General features: G+C 41.3%; 1 protein-coding gene and 1 long non-coding RNA gene across 4 annotated transcripts in view; one reads left to right on the forward strand and one right to left on the reverse strand.

Annotated features, from left to right (window-relative positions):
* ntf3 (neurotrophin 3) overlaps window positions 1-10,612 on the forward strand; it is a 44,572-nt gene extending 33,960 nt beyond the window's left edge. The window contains exon 2 of the mRNA XM_084346003.1: window positions 9,490-10,612. Coding sequence (XP_084202129.1) covers window positions 9,490-10,371 — 882 coding nt within the window. The 3' untranslated portion in view covers window positions 10,372-10,612. The remainder of the gene's footprint in view (window positions 1-9,489) is intronic.
* A 1,573-nt stretch (window positions 10,613-12,185) lies between these two features.
* The window catches only part of LOC311252420, a 36,758-nt gene continuing 25,793 nt past the window's right edge, over window positions 12,186-23,150 (reverse strand). For all 3 annotated transcript variants that reach the window (XR_014621525.1, XR_014621526.1, XR_014621527.1), the window contains 2 exons: window positions 14,393-14,505; window positions 12,186-12,995 (listed from right to left, as the gene is read on the reverse strand). This is a non-coding gene — a long non-coding RNA (uncharacterized lncRNA). The remainder of the gene's footprint in view (window positions 12,996-14,392; window positions 14,506-23,150) is intronic.

Consider the following 23,150-nt stretch of genomic DNA (forward strand, 5'->3'; position numbering starts at 1 on the left):
TATTGTTATGTTGCTGTTTTGAAACAGGCCCTGGAGAAATTGGCTGCTGGACAGAACTTTGTACTGTATAAATGTTGTCTTTTGTCCATGAAGTCCATGTTTTCTTACTGATGTCTTCAGGGTTTCTTTTCTCTGACATGCCTGCCTTTTTTTCTCTCTCTCTTTTGTCTGTCAGACTTTTATTGAACTTCCAGGGTGAGTTAGGTTGTGTTGAATTTATCTGTGTGTGTTTGAGATTGAAATGCTTTTGAAGTGCAGTCATATGCAGGTTTTAGGTTGGACACGTGGTACAAAGAGAACCAGGACCAAAATAATATGCAATACACATGATATACATGATACATGATTATAGTAAGTTACGTAGATGCGGGAAGTCACTGAACCTCGGACAGTTACACAAAGGATTAGGGCGCTTCTTATTGCTTCTTAATTACTTCTTGATTTATTCTCTGCCTCCAGCTACCAATTAGTTGATGCTTGTTACCTCTGCAAAGGAGGTTTTGTTTTCACCCGTGTCTGTTGATTTGTCAGCAGGATTACACAAAAACTAATGAACTGATTTCCTTGAAACTTGCATGGAGGGTGGGTGTCAGCCCAGAATAGACCCCATTAACTTTTGGTGCGGATCCAGAGCTCATGTGCTAGTGGCGTAAACATCAACACTGCCCTGGTAGTCTGGCAAAAGCAGCACGTTAGCAGAGCAGCGGTAGCGGCTTCATGCCCAATCTATGTCTCCACAGGAGTATTGAGAGCAGATCACAAGTGTTTTGGCAGTGCTCGGAGCCCAACAGATAACCGTTCTGCTGCTGGCTGATATACGAGGCACAGATGCCTCATGTGTTGATACGTTGGCAGTCTACCGTCAGAGTTAGCAACTCTGTGAGGCAGTAGGTTACAATTGTGATTTGAGCTAAATGCTAACAATTGTCTTTTCAGCTAAATGATAAAAATTGTGCTTTCAGCTAAATGTTAACAATTGCAAGCTAGCACACTACCCAATTACAATGTTAAGATGCAGATTTTTGGCGGGTAATGTTTACCTTGCTCACTACCATAGTTTAGATTTTTAGCATGCTGACATTTGCCTACGAGCGTTAAACACAAAGTACAGCCGAGGCTGATGGAAATGTCATTGGTTTTACAGGTTCATAAAACAAAGTGTTTGACTGTAGCGCCTACTGGTGGCGATATAGGAAAAGTCAGGGGATCACCAAAGTCACCTCAGACAGGATATCTGTACCTAATTTAATGGCAATCCATCCGCTAGTTGTTCTTAAATGGTAAATTTGATATTTCAGTCTGAACCCATTGTCTGGCATTGCTATTTTCTATTTGAGGCATATTACTTGAAGAGAAGACACTTCAGAGATCCTGCTAATCACTTAAGTGCATGTAATGGAGTTGACGGTGACAGTGATCTTTAAGGCTGAAATCAGTTTTGATCAAATAAATCGGACACTTGTTATCGTGTTGTTGCGTATCAGCACCCAAAACAAGGTCTGGTTTGTTATTGGGTCTAGGCTTTATAATGTCAAGGAAAAGATTCAACTTGTTTTACAGTTCCTATTATCTGTGAGGCAACTATTTGGGTGTAGAATTGACAAAATGCCAGAAAACCTTTAAGTAATATCCATGCTAAACTAATGTCAGTCACATGGGATGATGCGGCAAGCCCGTAAACCCTGCAAACCCTCTCCAGTTTCATCCAGTTCTGTGCCTATTTCAGGCCGCAGTACCATCTGAATGTCACATGAAAAAGAGTTTTTTCTTGAACAATTATCCAGTTAAGCGTGACGCACAATGCTCGGAGGCAAACGGTGAATTGGTTGTAAACATCTTACTATTGTGTTGATTCCCTCCTTGTTTGTTTGAGTGGAAAAGCCAATTTAAAGGAAGTTGCACGCTTGAGAAAGAGATGTTAAACCCGCCCTAAAGACAACACCTTGGTAAAAAGCACCAGTTATGAACTTCCTGTCCTGCACACAACTTCACAGAATCTCTGATGACCTGTAGATGAATGTGAGGAATCCCCTGACAGTAACCGGAGGCTTCAGATGTTTCTTCTTGTCCAAACCTGCTCCTTTAGTAATACAGTATGTACACAGAGCATTTAGTCCTCAAGGTAACCAGCACATTCTGAATCAGATTCAGTTTTGAAGCTTGCTGTGGCTGAAGGATCATATGGTCCTCTTGTGTGGACCTTCTTGGCTACAGGGACACTTTAAATCCACCAACTGACATCTGGGTCAACAATCAGACAGAGTGAAGGTTGAGGTATTCTTGAAACAACTAGCTCATACGGAGGTTTGTTCGAACATTTCGAAAACCCAAAGTTTTTATACCAGTTCCAAAAGGTCCCATCAAAAGACCGAAAGCTAATAGCCTGCTATCAGAGAGAAGAGGGTGACAGTTGATGGATGCAGTTTGTGAAGAGTAAAAAAGGCCCTATTTATCCCCCGGGCACAGTCTGTTCACCCTGCTGTCATCTGGCAAAAGATACAGAAGTATCCACTGCTGTACCACCAGACTACAGAGCAGCTTCTCTCCTCAGGCTGTAAGACTCTTCAATTCATCCTCCGCACTTTCCCTTTTTATACTGTATATGCAATACTTTTAGCCAGATCACAAATCTGATCACAATCTGTTTTGCTTTTCCTTGACTACTTACAAATCAGGGTCCAGAAAGTGGTGCACCTGAATGCACATTGATATGTTGCATCTAAAGACAACCAGAGAAATTAAAGGTTTAATATCTTTGGCACTACCCGATCTGATTAGCTGCCAGATCTGAGTAGCGCATAGGCAAGCGATCCGCCATCTTGAACAGCTATGTAAGGCAACACCATTTGGACAAACCACACACAGAACTGCAGTAAAACTGTTAAGTTTACTTATTATTATGATTACATTTGTCAATGATGATTTAAGATGGCGATGTGTGGTTGACTGTCGTAGCATAGCACTTTATCAATGTTCATATTGCTGTTACCGTGTACTGAAATTCTGTGTATGGTTTGTCCAATTGGTGTTGCCCTGCCTAGCTGTCCAAGATGGAGGACGCGCTGGCGCATGCGCTACTCAGATCAGGCAACTACTCAGATCAGGTAGTGCCACTTCACACTACACTTCTACACTACAACAGCACAGAGCATATTCAGCTTGATTGTATATGTTGAAATTGGTGCAGCCACCTTTCTACCACGGCTCAAGAAATGTGGAGAATGACGTCTAATTTCAGTGAAACTTTAGATGTTGTTATCACAGAGGGCAGAGGCTACTCCAGTTGGAGTAAAGATTTATAGCCTACTATATGTTTTGGAGAGAACACATTTATGCCTTCTTCATGTGTGACCAGAAAGCATCTTTTCAATCCATCTAATGCGTCTCAGATACATCAACATATGCTTTGCAATTCAGATTTAATTGTGTAAATGGGCTTTAAGAGGTTCAAAACTTTCTCATCCACAAATCGCTGCATAAAGTGGGCAGTGTTTGGGAGTTGTGAAATACATGTAATCAAACCAGTAGTTTACATTTTGGTAGTTGTTGCAGTTACAGGTAGCAGTTGCTTTAGCAACAAGTCCAGCCATTTTTCATCAGGAAACTCTATACATCACTGAGGGTTCAGACCAGCAGACCAGCCGGGGGACATTGGAGAGACAACCAGAAAACATTTTATCCATAAAATATGATCCAGTTTCACCCAAATCAGTGAATACAGATGAGTGTGTGTGTCTTTGTACAGTAATGAGTGAGCCCTGGTTGATCACATTTTTGATGTGTTTCACATGTTATACCACAGGTTTCACATAGAAATGTGCATGGGTTCAGCATAGTTATTTACATGGGATTCACATATTGTACCATGAAAACCACATTTCCCATGTGCAAAGTATACATGTTTCACACACATGATTTTAAACATATTTTCACGTTCAATTTCAAATTAAATGTCACAATTAGTCATAAGTATTGATGCTTGCTATTTACAACCAAGCACTTCATGTATGTCATGCTGATTTCTCAGCATTGCCTTCCCAAACACCTGTTTGTCTTTCTCTCCATGTCTCCCATGTTTCGTTGTTATACGTGTTAACCCTCAGAGACCTAAATCATTTTTTCAGTTGCATGACTCTCCTGTATTTTGGTTTTCCTGCCCTATTCTACCAGTTACAATTAAGTGCCATACATGATTTGATTGAGGTGAGCCTTCAGTTCAGAGAGTAAACAGAAAGGTTATTAAATCATTACAGAGGACGATGAAGTAAAAATTTTGTTTTTCAGAGACAGATTTTATCCACTGAAAATGAACAGCAAAAAGTAGTTTTGCTACAACTATTGACCATTGGCCCAGAAGAAGAAACTACATGGTATTCCTTTACGAATCAATGCTACAGAACATGAGTGCGTAATCACGTTCTCTACGGAGCCCCTGATTGCACAAACAAGACGATAGCCATTTTTTGCCGCCGCCGGCTTTCTCGATCTGCTGCCCAGCCGTGCTTCCCCTCCAGGTCCAAGTCTCAGCGATTGAAATGAAAAGAAAAATTTTAATTAAAACTGATTTGGGGATTTTTCTACTGCCGTGTAAATCAAGCCAACCAATGGCAGACTGAAAGTCAGGGAAACAAGCAGAGTTTGTCTTTCATTATCAGCTCTGTGCTTACACAGAACATAGCCCAGACTGTGTCTGTAAATATATTCACCTGGATGTCTGGAAACGGGTGGACTCATAATTTCCTGACAATCTGTGGCTGCACACCAACATATTTATTACATTTTATCTTTTGCCAGCATTAACATCTGTCAGCTTTTTCTTTTATCTCTCTCACACACTGACTTTCACTGACTACATGTATTCCCTTAAACCTCAGCGTTACCAGCAAGTCCTTGTCCTAAAATAACTTCTTGTAGAGGTGAGGACGGGCAAGTTGTCCTCAGTGGGGAGGTGTTTCCTCATTTTCCTGTCCTTGTGCGTCTGCATTTAGGTTTGTTCCTAAATAAGCATTAAACACAGGACAGCATACAGTGCAAACATACACTCTCATTATCACCCTGCTCACTGAGACGGTTATCGCTCGCCCGCTGTGCTTCGTCAGCCTCCATGAGCCCCAGTGTCAACATCATAAACTACACTGAGGGCTTTTATAGGAGCGATTATGGCAGCAGGAGGGAAAATGAATTTGTCTGACTAAATCCAGTTTTCATGGGCCAGGCGCCTGATTAACAAAGAGATGCTTATTCCTACATTTGGATTTAATTAGCATAGCGGGAGGCAAAGAAGTTGAGTGAAAACTCAAAGGTTGTGTCATTGTCACAATGAGTGGTTAATGTCACAGTGTCAAGTGTCATGATTTGATTTATTAAACACAGTCATGGCCCTTTTAAGAAGAAGAACATTATAGTTCCTGTTACCGTTGTATTGTTTTTGTGTATTTTTAAAAAAAAAAACTTCTAGTGGAATCCAGGAGCAGTGTGGAAAAGAGGCTGCAGCAGAATGAATACATTGCTAGTATGAGGAATATAGTATGAAGCTGGGGTTGAGGGTAGGATTCCAGGTCAGTCACATCTGCTTGTCTTAAAGGTGCACTATGTAGTTTGAGGAAGAAATGTCTAATTTCAATCATAAAGATCTTCATTGACTGAAATGTTTTTATCCCAAACAAACTAAATAAACAAACTTTCTTGGTTTTCATGACTGAATAAACAAACTGACCTTAAACACAATTTGATACTTCTTTTACTCTGTTTACATGTGGCGGACCCTGCCACCCTTCTAGCTTAAAACAGTGTTCAGGGGACCTTACTTTCCTCTGAGCACAGCTTGTTTAGTCAGTGATGGAAAATATAAATATTTCTGAGTTTGTATTATTATTTCATTAATATTGTGAATATGAGCCACAGCTTCTCCAAAGCCACATAGTGCCCCTTTAAAGGAAGGTTATTTTAGGCTGAGCCACTCCAAATATTAATAGCTTTACAGAGCCCCTGATATATTATTACGAAACGATACAATATACCTTAGTGTCCTCATAGGAAAATTTGTCTTGGACTCAAATTCTGCACACATTAATGCCTCCAAGTTACAGCAAAATAAACTAAACATAACAAAACAGCACCAGCTGTGTCAGTCACAACAATCATTTTTTGTGCATTTAGCATGCTGTAGTGCTAATGTTAGCCTTCTACCACTGTCTTTGTGTGGGTCACACAGTTTTTGTTCAGTCCAACTCTTTAAATTTAAGAAAAAAGTTGAGTCAAGCCTTCTGTGAGTGGTGTGGTGGTGTGTGAAGTCAGAAACATGGCCTCACTTGAGTCAGCATCATTTGGGAATGAAGAAAAAGGAAATGTTGGTGTGGTGTTTGACAGAAGTGAGGCAACATTAACCGTTACTAGCATATTACACCCAAATTTGCCCAAACTATCTGCGGGAAAGTTGCACTGTGGATGTATACGGCATGCAATTTGTTAACTTTTAACAGTCACTCTGTCCCTGCTCTCCCTCTGCTACTAGAGAAATGAGAGGAGGGACGTCAGGTTAACGAGGGGGATGGCGCGGCGCCACGTAGCTCAGTTGGTAGAGCATGCGTCCCATGTACAGAGGCCTTGTCCTCGCTGCAGTGGCCCAGGGTTTGTGTCGGATCTGCGGCCACCCCCCCACCCCCCCACCCTGTTTCCTGTCATCTCCTCAGCTGTCCTATCAATAAAGCCAAGAAAGGCCAAACAGATACTTAAAAAGCAAAAAGACAAGGGGGATGGCAGCCTCCTCGCTCCTCAAATCAACTACTGGGTGAATGTAATGTGTACAGCAGGCACCAAGTTTTGACAAAGTGGAAGAATGTGTGGACTCTGAGTCTGATGATGCTCAATCGGTCCTTTACATCGTGTTCATAAAGTTTGTTCTATGAATGTATTTACATCAGTGGGGCTCCTAAGAAGTGGAAAAGTTAAACTGTGTTTGTGCGAGTGCACACGTCTTTGTTCAGAGTTTCCAATTTACTTTTCTTAGTTGTTACAACAACAGAGCTGTGTGTGTGTGCGCGCATGTCTTTTCTGAGTCATTGACTGCAAGGTGACATTGCTACTGAACAGATGCCCCTCCCTCCCTCCATCCAACAGCAGCTGTGTCATTCAGCCGTAACATCGCTGATGGGAACAAGTCACCTCTTTTTGTTCGGAGGAGTCTGTTTCTCCATCATCACTCACCACCTTTTTCTGTCACGTACTCTGAGAGGCATTTGAACCTATACTTGTCATGCAAAGGTTTAGAAAACATGCGTGAGTGCAATGGATTGCAACATCAATAACAACATCCCTGATACACAAACTGCACATCACCACCTGCTTATCTGTGGGAATACTATAATTACACCGGGTGGCACAGAGGAAAAGTATGCTGATAGCTATTTTTGCTATAGATTGTATACATTTTTCTTAAAGCGAACACTGGTGTTTATTAGCAAGAATATCAGGTAACGTCAGGGTAGGACCTGCAGCTGTTTTGAGTGAAAAGGCTCTGACAAACCCACTATATGCTAACCTGCTCAGTAGCAAACAGCTAACAGACAAAGTTAGCAGCTAGCTGGTGACCATAGTAAAACATTTAGCAGCTAAAGAGCCAGATATTTTCCTCAGGAGTTAGTGGAGAGCAAAACACAGAGCTAGAGGGAGAGTAAATATTGGACTTATATTTGTTAGGTGGCCAGACACAGGACTTGAAATGAATGCTAATGTTGCTCTGTGTCTGCTTGATAAATAATTGAGTTCAATTTACTAATGTGTTGGCCATATTAACTCGATGACAACACTAGAATACTGTGGCTGCAGCTAGATGCTACTGATGTGTGGATCTTTATGAATGAGTTTTGTGTGAAAAGCACAGACATAGCTAAACACAAGAAAAATGCCTTCTGATATGCATGATGTTATACAGTTTGAATCTCCTTTATCAGCACAGGGTGTTTTAACTCTTCTGGGAGTGATAATCTGTAAAAGAGAAACGAACAGAAAAAAGGTGGAACTCATTTGCATAGATGATTAGATGCACCCAATAAAATGAAAGAGGTATTGTCTCTATTAATGGTTACGACACTCAGGACATAAGCCAAAAGATGACGTACTGTCGTAGGAATGGACGCTTTAGGTAGGGCCAGGTTTCGGAACAATTTTGTTTTCAGCAGGTGGCATTGTCACAGCAGCTGTATGATTTATGATTAGTTTGGGAAATACACATCAAGTTATTGTAAAAAAAAATAAAAATAAAAAAAGGTAGACAAGACTCAAGAAGACTGTCGACAGTGTTGAGTGGTTGATATTTATAAAAAGGGCACAGTAACTCCACCAATTTCCCACATGTAAAGTATCTTTACAGTACAAGTGTTTGGGGAATACTATTACATATAAAAAAAATAAAAAGGAGTACAAAGCCTTTCGTGGCTCAAGAGGAAGCTGCATGCAAACTGATAAATTGTCTTCAGTGATGTCACTCAGGGGTTGTATTGTGGGTGATGTCGGCAAAGTTGGCACACTGATTTGCATTGCACTGTTACACAGTTGGATTCATTATGGACAGTTTAAAAACAAATGATCATAGTCGATACTGCAGAACCACGTATCACCTTTTCGAGCACATGTATTCTTCTTACTTCCTTCCAAACCTACATTACCCACAATGCAACTTAGCCACTGAGATTTCAGATTACATGCAGCTATGAAAGGCTTTTAGCTCTTTTTTCAATGCAATAGTACTCCCCAAGATCTGTTTACAGACTTTAATGTGTACAATTGGTGGAGTTACCCTTTAACAGGTTCACCTTTCAGTGTCTCTTTAATGATGCAACAGTTTTGGGTTAGAGCAGTTAACCAGTACAGACTGTTCAATATGAAGCAGGGCATTTTCTCTCAGACTTTGAGTCATCCTGCTGGTCTGGTTGAACTGGACACTGTACAATTACTATGGAATTACTTTTGAAGTTCACTGGGTCGTGTTTTCACCTTCATAACTGCACCAACTGATGCTGTTAAGAGAGAGACAGAGCCAGAGACACATTATGAAAAAAAATGTGTGTGTGAGCCAGGTTTTATTTTGCACATACTAAATGTTCAAGCCAAGCCTTTCCATGTGTTAGTCTGAACAGAACTGTGGGTTTTGTTTTATGGCCTCGTGGTTTGTTTACATCCAGCAGCACATTAGTTTCCATGTGTGTCCATAACAAAACACTCACACTGTTGTTATATTCACATTGTGGTAGCTGAGTTGAAGCCAAAGTTTCCCACAAAACCTGAAAAACTTCACAACTTTAAGCCTGAGACAAAATTGAACCATCTCCTCAGGCAAATGTTTAATATATCCCACAATTTCTCATAGACGTTTCTTTTTCGAGAGACATAATGATGATGGCATAATGATAAACTTTGGAAGTGTAAGTCAATGCTTGTGTTCTAAATTCTGTAAGGAAGAAAACATTTTAAAACTTTCTCTCTTTGCAGATTTTACAGGTGAATCTAGTGATGTCCATCCTGCTGTATGTGATGGTCCTCGTGTACCTCTATGGTATCCAGGCAACCAACATGGACAGCAGTCGCCAGGGGCAACAGCAGCAGCAGCCAAGTCCCGACCCCTTAAATTCGCTTATCATCCAGCTGCTTCAGGCCGACCTGACGAGGGGGAGGACCAGGGGGAACCAGAGCCAACAGGGGAAAAGCCGGGACACTGAACCCCACGACCCGCTGCCTCCTCTACTCACTGCAAACTTTCCTTTGGAGGAGCAGAGCGATGCGGAGCAGTGGGGGGCGGGGGGTCGCAGCATAGGGAGCAGTGATGGCGTCATTGACCAACAGTTAATGCTGTTGAACACAGACCTTCTCAGGCAGCACAAGCGGTACAACTCGCCTCGGGTGCTGCTGAGCGACCGGCTGCCACTGCAGCCGCCGCCGCTGTACCTCGCTGATGATTTTGTGAGCGGTGGACTTGATGGCGGGGCGGCAGGGAATAAGACTCGAAAGAAGCGGTACGCTGAGCACAAGAGCTATCGTGGGGAATACTCTGTGTGTGACAGCGAGAGTCAGTGGGTGACGGATAAAACCCAAGCGGTGGACACCAGGGGGGACCCTGTTACTGTTCTGGCCAAAATTAAAACCAGTGCCACGCAGGACATCAAACAGTACTTTTACGAGACACGCTGTCGGACCCCCAGGCCCTTCAAAGGTGGCTGCAGGGGCATTGATGACAAGAACTGGAACTCGCAGTGCAAGACAACACAGACGTACGTTCGAGCGCTGACGCAAGTTCGCAACTCAGTGGGCTGGAGGTGGATACGCATAGACACTTCCTGCGTCTGCGCATTGTCAAGGAAACGTCATAGGACGTAAACAAAACAATTCAAGCCCTGCTGAGGACTACCTGTTTGGAATTCTACTTCCTGTATAGGATTATATTTCCTGTTCACAGTGCTCCCTACCACAGGATTATGTGTCATGGTGGTGAAGAGCAACATACTGCTATAAAATGAAACTTCTACTGAAGAAATCTTGGATCCATTTAAATGATATTTCACATGAATTTGCTGCAAATCCACAAGTCGGCACAGCGCCGCTATTATGGAAGAACTCATCTGAGAGGGGTCGGGGAGGGAGGGAGTGAGCGTGTGAGGGGGAACTGTATATATAAATTATTTAAATTATATGAAATGCATGTAGTTTATACATGTTTATCTATCTATATATGACGTATGAATATATTTGTGTTATTTATTGAAAGAAGTCTTATTCAAAAGGATAAAAAAAAGTCTATAAAAAAGGAACGAAACAAGCTATGAACTCGTTTTTAGGCTATAATACAGAGCTGGGCTGCAAAGGTGCTTCACAGTAAGACTTTACATGTGCCTTGACCAGTGTGGCTGCAGAGCAGAGACATAGGACATGGTAACTCACAGACAGCAGTTGCCGCAAATGTTTTGGGGTGAACCTTAAAGGTTACAGAGTTCAGGGACCTGTCCTGTCACTTTGGAATCATTCCTATAATCCAAGGGTCCTATGTTTCCGGGGTTCCTGCAATTCCAGGTTACTATGTTTCCATGGTGCTACTGTATGTTCCCAGGGTCACATGTTCCCCTGTACTATGTGCTCTACTAGGGTCGTATGCTCCCTTGGTCCTATGTTTCTAGGGTTCCTATGTTTCCATGGTCCTATGTTCCCAGGGGTTAGGGTTTTGACCCAAACACAATAGAAGGGTTCATGTGCATCAACAGAATATTGGACTGAGAAACACAGGACCTGGGGAACAATGGACTTTGGGAACTTAGGGAGCAAAGAAACACAGGAACTTGGTAACTTAGGGAACCTTGGAACATAGGACCTTGGGAACTTAGGGACCCAGGGAACATAGATTTGCTTACATCCCCCTGGGCTAGTATGTGGCCCAATTTCTTAGCATTACCCCTTTACGAGACAAATAAATATATCATAAGTTATAAGGTATCCTATGACCAAAACACAGATTTGAGATTTGATTGACCAAATATATACATTTACACAACTTTCACATTTGATCCTACTGTTATGTTGTAATACACTATGAGTCCATTCATTCCTCTGGGAGACAATTTTGACGAATTGAACATAGAAGTTCCTCTTCTGGAATCTGCTGGCAGTGACTGACAGATTGAAGAGAATCCAACTGTTTGGTTTTCCTCAGACCACTTTGACTCTGTTCACAACGTTTTTACTCTCAACTGTTGTCATGAGCTGTTTTTTTGTTTTTTTCCTGTTAATAAAAAACTATATTTCTTAAAGTTGGAAACATTTCATTAACAAGTACCATTTCAAATTCTGAAAAAATGAACATGGTGACAAAGATTATATTATGTAGGTGATACCATATTATATTACTCCAAGACATACAGTCCTCCTTCCTTTGTATGGTTGTTACCCATTATCAATTCTACATTGCTACATTAATGCAACATTAAAGAACTTCAGCATGAACCAATGGACTTGTGGCCACAGCCAGGACAGATAAGTCAAACTAATGCATGATTAGTTTTGATGTCCTCCTGGGCATCACAAGCTTTGTCCTTTAAGTTTCCTCAAACATTGTCTAGTGGTGATTCCTGGTCTTGTGTTCAGGGACTTCTAGGGAGTGCACAATTCAGCCAGTGGTAGAGACAGTGATGGTTGATGAAAGGTCTGATCAATAGTCATTTATTCTGCTATCTGATCAGATGTTTTACACTTCAGTTATCTCACCAGTTACAGCACAGAGAGAGAATGAAGGTATCGGATGGAGCTAAATCTTTATCGAATGGGGTCAGTGGTCAAAGGACATGGAGAGTTGTTTTAATCTGTGCGTAAATAACACAACTTAAATTGCATGGAGGAAGCTTTATATATGAGAGTTCAATTTTGCATGGAGGTGATGCTCCAATAATTACCTTTAAGTTCTGCTTAAAACAGATCCGTCCAAGTAGCATGCATAAAAACATGTGACTAAAAAGCATGAAAGCAATGGGTCAAACAGACACGGGACTTTCACCCAGGAGAGTGGTGTTTGTGTCCCTTGTGAAACCAAGAGTCACATTGACTCGTTAACACCGTCTGAATTCAAGTTTTTGTCTTATACTGCTCTAAGACGAGCTTAAGTATCTCATAAACTCATCGTAAAACACAACAAAAAAACAAACAATAAAACTCACAAAAACTACCTCTAAATACATCCTCAATTTACAGATTAAGATGTGAAAATATTCTGGCTTTACATGCTGTCTTTGCTCACCCTGCCCTGTCATCTGAGGAGTCATAGTCCTGGTCATAGCTGCTGTAGACCGTGTCCATACTGAAACTTCTGTTGTCAAACTGGCATGTGTCTGTCCCAGAAGATGTGTTCAGTCCAGCCTCGTGTCCAGCCTTGTTCACTGTGAGGGCAGTAGACAGAGTCCCGTCAACGGCAGGGTGTACCCTGTCATCCAAGTTACAGGCAGACTTCCGTCAGCTAATATCTAGATAAAAGATTAAAAAAAAACAAGTTCAGTATAGTGAGCAGCAATAAGTGGTTAAGCTGCCCCCTGTAGTTTTAAACTATCTTTGAATTCTGGCCATTTAAAATTACACCTTCAACAGACGTATTTAACTTATGTCACGTATGTAATATAATCTTAAATGAATACTAAATGGGAAGGATTGGCGTATCACCTGCACGCAAAATTGGACCTCGGCATATCCATTGCATGCAATTTGAAAGTGCAAAGTTGTGTTATTTGTACGAAGATTGAAGAGACCTGAAGTCCTAGAAACTCCCAGCTGCCTAATATTATTTCACTCACAAACATTCATCTACCTCCATGACAAAAATCAATTATCTGCAGAACTAATGCATAATGGTCACAGTAAGTGTCTAAAGGGACTCCTACAATGGTTCCCACTGTGTGCAGTGTTAATGTAGCGTAAATGCAGGATGAACTCAAAGTCGAACTTCAGTGATGGCTATCACCATGGCATTGTTATTATCTGATATTAGTTATAGTATTTTAAAATAATTTTTTCATTGTTCTTCTGCCAGTTAAACTACATACCAATCAGGCCTGAAGAAAGGAAAAAAGAAAATATCCAGCCTCACAAAAGGAGGGACATCAGGAACCAGGAACATCCAAAGCAGCAACAAAGAAACTTTTCAAAGCTCAGAAACAAATCTTAATTCATGCCAACAACCTGCAGACTTCATAAAATGTCCTCATATTTGTGATGAAATGGTACCGCCTGTGAGCAAATCAGATCAGAGAAAAAAATCTAACTGAGCAAATCCCCAAATGTGCAGTGAAACAGAAACAGTCATCCTGAGTCATCTTGAGTATTAGAGGAAATGGGATTGACAAATATATGAATCACTGATTATCAAATTCCTCAAAACTCACTGGAGAGTTGGGATGTGTGTGTTCAGGTAAAGTACTGTATGCTGTGTATCTGATGGCATTTGAGGAGACAGGAAGACTGAGTCAGTCAGAAGATATGTAGAGGGAGCTTCCAGTTAAGAGAGATAAATAACAGATGATCGTAAGCACGACAGTAGCGCATGTCCTGGGTAACCACAAGGTATGAGTCATCTTGAGTTTCATTCAAAGCAATAAGAACTGTGTTGTTTCAAAATGAACTGATATTCAGGAATAAAGTTTTTCAAAAAATGGATGTACAGTGATTGTGGAATCAATCACTAAAAGGGTCAGGGGACTGCTGCTGGAGTGAAGAGGACATACTGCACACATGTTTTTTGTCGAACTATCATCTTGTGAGGATTGGCTTTGTAAGCATTTGATCTTAGTCAACAAATCCTGGAGAATTAAAGGAAAAATCCACCCTTAACCACATAAAAACTAAGGAAAATGAATCATTGGTAATGTACCTTTTATGTTGCTCTTGAACCATTGGCCAAATATGTGGTATCATGTCCAGATCTTCTCCGTCTTCTTGCTAAAGCTGCCAACATGTATCAGTGGTTGGCAATCGCATGGGAAACTTTATTATATAAAACCAGAGATAACAAACAATTAGACACACAGAGGCAAAAAAAACAGACCGGGTGACAATGCAGCTGCATGACTTGTTAGTCATGCAGCTGCATTGTCACCCGATAAATTCAAGGCCTAAGGTAGAAGAAGATGAGTTGTATAGCTATTGCTCTATTCAAGTGCAGTTCAACTCTTTGAGCGATTATGCAGAAAGTTCCAAGATAAAACCTTTGAGGTATTTTTGAAAATGTCAAGTCGGTATTGTCTTCGACAACGTTCCAGCCCACAAGTCCACGGTGGCAATGGCTGCCATTCAGGAATGTGGTTCTGAACTCACCCAACATCTGCCCTACTCATCTGATTTGACACCTTGGGACTACTACCTCTTCCCCAAGATGAAGAAGGAGCTCAGTGCTCGTCATCATTATCACTGTTGTGGACCACTTTCTGGAGGTCCAAGATGCCAACTTTTACAAAGAAGGAATCTGTATGCTCCATGACCGTCAGAAATGGACTCCTTCTACCTTCCACCAACTTATCAATCACCCCTCGTACATGACTCAATTAACCAGAAAAGATACAGTTGCATTGTTCTTGCCACTGGGACGCTGGCCAACCCAAACCCTACACTAACCACTATCGCCAACATTGTAGGGGTGTGAATCTCTCCCTTATTAGACGATTCGATACGTGTCTGGATACATGGGCTACGGTATGATTCAGGGACAGTTAATGGTGTACAGTACTAGCAGCAGTCACAGAATACAGCTAATGATAGCAACACCTTTAAAAGCAGAGAGGTTGTAAGTCCGCAATAAAATGGGCTGTAGATGCCTTGATAACCTTAGACCTTGCCAAGTCGTGGCTAAGTTGTGGCTGGAAAAGTGATTAATCTCTGTGTCTTGCTTGTTCTCGTTAATGCTAGCTTTAGTAGCATCCTCGTCATCTGCACAGGTTTCATCATGCCGTCTCACCAGGTGAACACTAAGATACATGCTACTACTGTACACTGCATTAAATAATAAAGTCAACGCATTGTACAATCTGAAGGTGGATTTTCCCTTTAAGTGCCTTACTTCAGGGCAAATATTTTAAATGGTAATTACCTTACCCTCCTTGACCAGATTTTTCCTTATGGAAACAGGATTTGTTCCCAAACCTTTATAGTACCTCCCAATCCACAACAGCATCTGTAATTTGCAGGGCAGTTGCATCTCTCAGTTGGACTGTAAATGTCTGTGCCATAACATACAGATACTGTACAGTCTATATAAAGCTCTTATGCAACTTCTATTAGATCCTATAAGTGGCTGGTTCAGGCCCTCTGTGATTATGACAATGAACTTTGTGAACTCAAAGCGGACGGGCATATTTTCTTCAGAAGAATGTGAACCAAACTCAAGCACTGGTTTTTACATATTTACCAATTAAAAACATGCGGGTAGTACTGAATGGGAGTGTGATGGTCTTCTTTTGGTTACATTTGGTGCTGATGTTAATCTGTACTGCACAGTGTCAATTCTTAGTAGCCCAATATCCCTAGTAAGTTAGTTCATATTGGATGATTTTGCACGTCATGATATACTGTATGTCAAATGCCAACGTTCAGTGTCAATGTGGGAAGTAGTGTGCCCTATATGTAGTAAGGCTGAAAGTAAGGGTACTGACATTGGGTGGTGGATAGATGTGGAGCATGTCTGGCTTCCATGCAGGAAATTGGAGTTTGCATACAACCAAAAACCAGCAATTAACATTCATTTTCTATGAATTAATAAAGTAATTCCATAATGTTCCCAAATTAAATGTTGAGGGGTTATGCTATAAAAGAACTTGCTCTGATGATGGATTAGGGTTGTTCAACCGTATTGGAATCAGAAAAAGCAGAGTGAAAGGCCAGCTGTCATGAAGAGTTGAGTGAGGTTCAAGTAGTGTAAATATGGAAGCAACACTGCTAACTTTCCTGGAAGGCACTTACAGTGTTGGAAATTATGAAGTAGCATGATTTGATATAATACTAGTATTACAATCCACAGCTTGGATGGGTCTCTCTTCTGTTATGGCTTTTGCTGACGATGCAGTTCTATTCTTACAGAAGATTATTGCATTTGTAGTTTATACTCTCACATTTTTTGTTGCCAGCAGACTTTAATGGTAATGATAGCAGGCACAAAGCTTGGCAGTGATGTTCCTGCTCAACTGAGGTCATCCACTGCTGATTATCTCTCACCAAAGCTTGTCACAAAATGTGACAACATCAATTAGACATCCCACGATTAGCCACCACCACTTTTTCCCTCCTAGGAGCCCAATCGTTATCAGGCAAGAGATCATTTCTCCCCATTGTTTCCTCCTATTTCAAGGTGTGATCAGACACGCACTCCTTTCAAAGCCTGTTCATGCAGCACCCTCAGAGGTGTTTAATTTGTTATTAATTTGCGGCAGGTGAGGAAAGCGGTTGGGGGGAGCGACACATTGTGCCGTCTCTAATGACCCAGGGGTTTTACAGAGGGGTAAAGCTGACTTAAGGAGATGTACATACATGCAGAGCTGGGATTTGAGGCAGTAATCTCCTATTCTGAGAGGAGCTTACCACTTGTCAGGCTGCAGAGGAGAGCAGATCAGCAATGCCGTCAATGTGCTGACTGAATGTGTGCGTATATTTCAATTGTTTGAGGCACACTTGATTGTAAAGGGCAAATTTTGGTGAATGAAAGAAACTGAACCCTCGGGCAGACTCTCTGAGTAGGACTGGGAAGGAGTAAACATCTCTGTAATTACTGACACACTACTAAAGCAATGAGATAGTTAAGATGTAATGATTAATTCTATGTGTGTTCATGAATTTAAACTATCGGCCTAAAGACTTAGACTAGAGTTTATGTGTGCAAAATTCATGACTTACAATTGATAAGTACCCTCCAAAACATGCATTACTCCCGTCTCTCATTAGCTCTGTAATTCCTACTCTTGCAGCCTGAGCTAAAAGTGCAGACACGGCCAACTCGTCTAATCTGTGATGTCACACCAACGTACAGGTCCAGACAGTATTAGTAGGGGAACATAGCAAAGGTGATTGTAAGAGCAGCCAGGATGATTACGTATTTGGAGGGAGAGGTGCTAATGCAAGAATATTGCTTGTAACCAGGGAGAACTACTCCTAAACCGTTTCATGTTTTCAATGACAGTAATATTATGAGGGTCATTTAGGGGTAAAAGCCCAAATAAACATTATCGTCTTATTTTCTTAATGATTTTATATCCCTAAAAGAATAATATTCACTACCACATTTTCTACCATTCCTTCCCAACCCTGCCAAATATGTTACCATTACAATTTGCCTACAGGCAGCACAGCTGCTCAGCCTGGGTGTTAGGATCTTAACTTGTATCCCTGTTGCATGCTTGACAAGCAAGAAAAGACGGTGGATTATATCAGGAAATAGGAGTCTTTCAGCGTTGGACAGCACTGACTTGACAGACATGGGCATAAAGAGGCCTTGCTGAGCGTGAGAGGGTTTTCCTCCCAATCCTGCATTGATACCTGCAGAGGGGATTTGGAGAGGAGGGTATTCTGTATGCTGTTCGTGCTGAGAGGTGCGTGACATCCCTGTCTTGAACTAGGAGTTTTCATACAGTGCTGGAGGCTGCTGAAAGCCTGAAGGTCACAGGTCATGAGTGTTTACAGATGGCAGGATCACAACAAGGATAAGAACCGTCCACCAGATTTGGCAACTGTCATTGAAGCTTGTTGCTGCTACTGTATTTCTGACCGGAACTCTACCATTAGGTCTGAATAATAGTAAACTGCTTTTAAGCAACAAGCTTCCAGCTTTGAAGACCTCTGCCAACAAAGTTCAAGAGAGGTTTTGTGTCCACCAACACTTATCTATTTGTTCTCAAGATATCTCAAACATTTTTGAAGTCATTTAGCTGGAATTCGCCTGTGGCCTGAAGATTAGGTGATAAGGTCTTTGTGGTGATTTCCACATTAACAACATTTTTCTTGGCTTGAGTCTGTCTACCACAATCTTATACTTTTTTTTACAGTAAACACTTCTTTCTTGCATAAGCCTCCTACACAAACCTTTCAACAAGTCTGCATATTAAACAAAATACAGCGCTTATAACTGCCTTCCAGAAGTCATCCAGTAGGGCATTTTCTGGCGTGACACCCTTATTTATTCATTTTTCAGTCACTGTTGCAAAAATAAAACAGTTCTCTGATCTGAAACTGATATGGGTAGGGTTTGGCGAATTTAAGACACCAAACAAATTAGTTTTCAATCATAGTCATGATAAAAAGGAATCATTGTTGATGTCTGGCAGGAACCAAGAGCAAAGCTATTTCCCTCATCAAAGTCCAACTCCCAACAAAGTCATAATGCTTGCTGTGCTTGAACATAAAAATGTCATTTTCTGGCCCTTACTAAAATGTCAATGTCAAAGCCAATGATACTGTAGTTTTTGAGCTATGTTACAACATGGCTTTAGAGCAGCCCTTGAAGTGGACCATTTACTCTTTGGTGTACGGTGACTTTTTCTTGTGGCATTTCTCACATGCCTGGGACACATGCAAGCAGAAGCGCTGACCATGTCACCAAATGGGGCTGTTCAGAGAGAGCGTGCTGAGCGTGAAGCTCAATGAATGGCTTGCCATCGGCAGCGATCATCTCTGAATCCATTCTATTTTCTCCTCGTGTCACAAACGAATCGGGCAATAAAACACACTAATAATCTATTAGATGGTTTAACTGCTGTTTGTGATTGTGTTTTTATGTATCTGTTCCTCATATTTGTCAGCTGTGTCTAAACAGAGAAGAGACGAGCAGACACACAAGTCTAAGGTACTTTTCACTTCATTGTTGCAGAAGAAGCAATGTCCCGCTTATTCAGGAAAACATAAAATACATATAAATTAATGTGGTTATTATAAACAATCAGCTTTATGTGTGATTAGAAAACAGAGGAGGAGGAGCTGAATTTACAGGTACCAAGAAATGTCCTTCTTAACCACCGGCTACTGTTTGCAAATTGACCTATCATAGCAAGATGTCAGTAATGTTGGTATGACAGTCAGTGAGTCAGTCTTATTTTTGTCCGTACTAAATAGTTCAACACCTGTTGGATGGATTTCAAAATGCCAATTTCTACATAATGTTGCTTTAAGTTGGGTCCTGCATTATTGCCTTTCAAGTAGTCTGGCACTATTTGAAAATTAGCCAATGTTTTTTTAGTTTTATTCACTTTACATTCGGCTCCGTTTCCTTCCTCATTCTCCTACTCTCTCCTGGAAGTTATAGTGACAGGTGACCAAATTAAACACTCAAAATGACAAAATTCTCTGTATTTGAACATATTTGGAAACATTTACGATAATGTAATTGCACAACTCAACTAGATATATAAAAAAGGTTTAGTCATATTAGAGTCTATATGGGCCCAAGGCGCGTCTATTCACCACAGTTAAGACATGACAGCTTATGCAATAAATAAAGTTGAGACTGAAAATAATTTTAAAAAGGGGCCATCCATTTATGTTCCAACACTTGTAACATCTGACAGTTCTCAAGCCTGCATGAATTTTCATTGCGTGTGGGAGTCCTGTCAAACATACATTTCGCCCTGCTCTCATGCCAAAAGATTTGACTTTCCGGGATTAAACTGCGCTTTAGAGGGCCAGGGCGTACCCAGAGCAAGTGTTTCGTTCAACACTAGACATTCCACAAAACGGCTTTGAGGGATCCACTAATACCATGTATTTAAACTCCCAGTATTTCAAGACATGAGTCCTAATATGGTCCGCAGGGAAGCCAACTCACAGCAGTGCCCAAAATAGGAATGTTCTGCAATAAATTTTAAATCTACTGTATGTATGCTGAGCCCTCTGCAAAGGCTGCTTATCTATGTTGAGACAAGTCGACCATTATGCTGCAAAACAAAAACGACCTTATTAAATTTGGTTTGAGGTTATTTCAAAGCGGCAGACATGAACATATTAAAAGACAGGGATTCAATTACATTTACAAATTCATTTACAGCGATATGTCAGGAAGGCCTGTATGCATCCTGCCACTGATTTACACTCTACTATATTTAGAAAGTTCATTTTGACCTATAAAAATCAGCTACCACGAATGAGCTTTGATAGTGTCAATCAGACAAAACCTGAACAGTGTTTCATATAATACCAAGCCTGTAATGTGTTTTCCTCTCTATCAGCATGTCACACAGCTTTACTGCTGGCACAGGACCTTGACATTGACAAAAGATAAACAGAAGCATTGCCAGATGCTTGATCTAAAGAGGAAAGACAACGCTCAGAGTGTAAAGGACTATGTACATTCAATATTATTGACACTGGCAGTGGATGAGAGAAGCCCACATGGAGACATTTAATTGGGTGACAATGGGAGGCCTGTGTAGACAGCACAGGGTCAGCCCCTATATACACACGCGCACACACACACACACACACACACACACACACACACACACACACACACACACACACACACACACACACCAGGGAATAAGAGAAGAGGAAATGAGGTGCCTTTTACTGAGATGACTGGCAGGTGGAATTTTCTGAGATGTGAAGGCGTCTCTGCTGTGTGAACATCTGGAGTTAAACGCAGCGTTGGCCACCCACTGGGTAAGTATGCATGCAGTACATATGTGGGTGTGACTAAGGGGGCTCTTTGCTTGTTGGAGCAAATATAGTCCATAAGGGAGTGTTGTTTCCTCCACACAGTTTTTTCAGTTCTTAATGAGGTGCAGATTTCACTGATGAACCTAAAAGAGGACGATAATGATTCTCAAACAATTAAATATCAAAAGACAAGAAAAAACAACAATACATCTAACATCTGATCTGGAGCCTGTAGTTTGATCATCAGCTAGAGTCTTAACACGTAAAAGAACATTTGATCATATTACACCAATCCTAGCCTGCAGTTGGTAAGTCTTATAAAAGTAACTTTTTGTCATATTTGCTAAAACTGTCACTATGTAAAGACAGCATTACATGAAACTAGTAATCTGTTAAAAAAAAAAAAAAAAAAAAAGACAGGCTCATTTAGCCCCACCTACTGCTCCTACTGCAAATTGCCAGAATCCACCGCGACCGGACAAAAAGAACCAATCAGAGCCAGGATGGTGTCTGATGGAGTGTCTGACAGCTGTCAATCAGGGGGGAGAGATCTGAAAGTTGTACTCAAATTTAATGCTAAGTCCTCTCTCTCCTCAAAGATACCAACTGCACCTTTAAAGGATAACTACCGTTTTTTTACAACCTGGACCTTATTTCTAGCAAAATATATGGTCATTTACTCACCCAGATAACTTTGGTGTCATTTGGAGTCGTTCGGACGAAATTAGATCCAGTGTAGCGCCGATATATCCATATAATGTGCACACACAGCCTCTATATAACGCATTATCTGCCACGAAAGTAGTTCATTTCACTAATATTTTGTCATGATACGCTCGTGCTATTCACGAGGTCCTGGTTGTAAAAAACTGTAGTTATCCTTTAAGGTGCTGCTGATGACATACAAAACTGTATATGGCCTCGCCCCGTCGTACATGTCAGATCTCATTATACCATATATTCCAACTCACGTTCTCAAAATTCAGGGTTCCTGACGGTTCCTAGGGTTAAGAAAAAGTCAGCTGGCTGCAGGGCTTTTTCCTATCGTGCCTCCTTCCTCTGAAATAACCTCCCAGCTGACATCAGACAATCTGGCTCTGGTGTTGCCTTTAAATCTAAACTCAAAACTTAGTTCTTTGACTTAGCCTTTAATTAGTCCTTGACTTTGATTGCTAGCTTCTTCAGTGGGTCGGTCTCAGTCTCAATGAGTTCCTATAGGATTAGAATTTACATTGTCCTGCCGACGAGAAACAATCTGCTTATTCTGATTAACATCGCATTTCTCTAACTTTTGTTTTGTTTTCTGTCCCCACAAGCTGCAACCTGTGTCGCTCTCTCACTGTCCACTCTCTATAGCTTCCTCCTCCTCATCCTCTCTTTTTACTCAGGCTTCCTTCTGATTGACAACGGGCCCCTGGGACCATCTACCTCTCTTGGCTCCTGCTGCCTCACATACTGATGCATATGGATTGTCACACCCTGGGCTCCGTTGGATCATTGCTCTCCACTGTTTCACTGTCTCCTTATATCTGTATTTCTGTAAAATGTGATGCCTTTTCACTCTGACCTCTCTGTTTTACTGCTAATTACCTTGTGGGGCCTTCCCTCTTCCAGTTCACCACAGTGGAGAGGAGGTCTTGTGGCTCGGGCATCACTTGGCGATGCCTCGGCCGACTCAGTCGTCTCCTGGATCCGTACTATAAATTGTATCAGGTATTCTGTCAATGCAACTTGTAAACTGGGATTTTGTTGTTTTTTTGTACATGCGACATCTATTGCATGCCTGTCCGTCCTGGGAGAGAGATCCCTCCTCTGTGGCTCTTCCTGAGGTTTCTTCAATCCTGTTAAAAGTTTTTTTTTCCCTCAACACGGCAAGTTTTTCCTCACTCGAATCGAGGGTCTAAAGACAGAGGATGTCGTTCACTGTACAGGTTGTAAAGCCCATTGAGGCAATGTGATTGTGATTTTGGGCTGTATAAATATAATTGATTTGATTTTATCAT

Source organism: Pagrus pagrus (genome assembly GCF_965226575.1).
Source record: "Pagrus pagrus genome assembly, chromosome: 23".
Taxonomy (NCBI): domain Eukaryota; kingdom Metazoa; phylum Chordata; class Actinopteri; order Spariformes; family Sparidae; genus Pagrus; species Pagrus pagrus.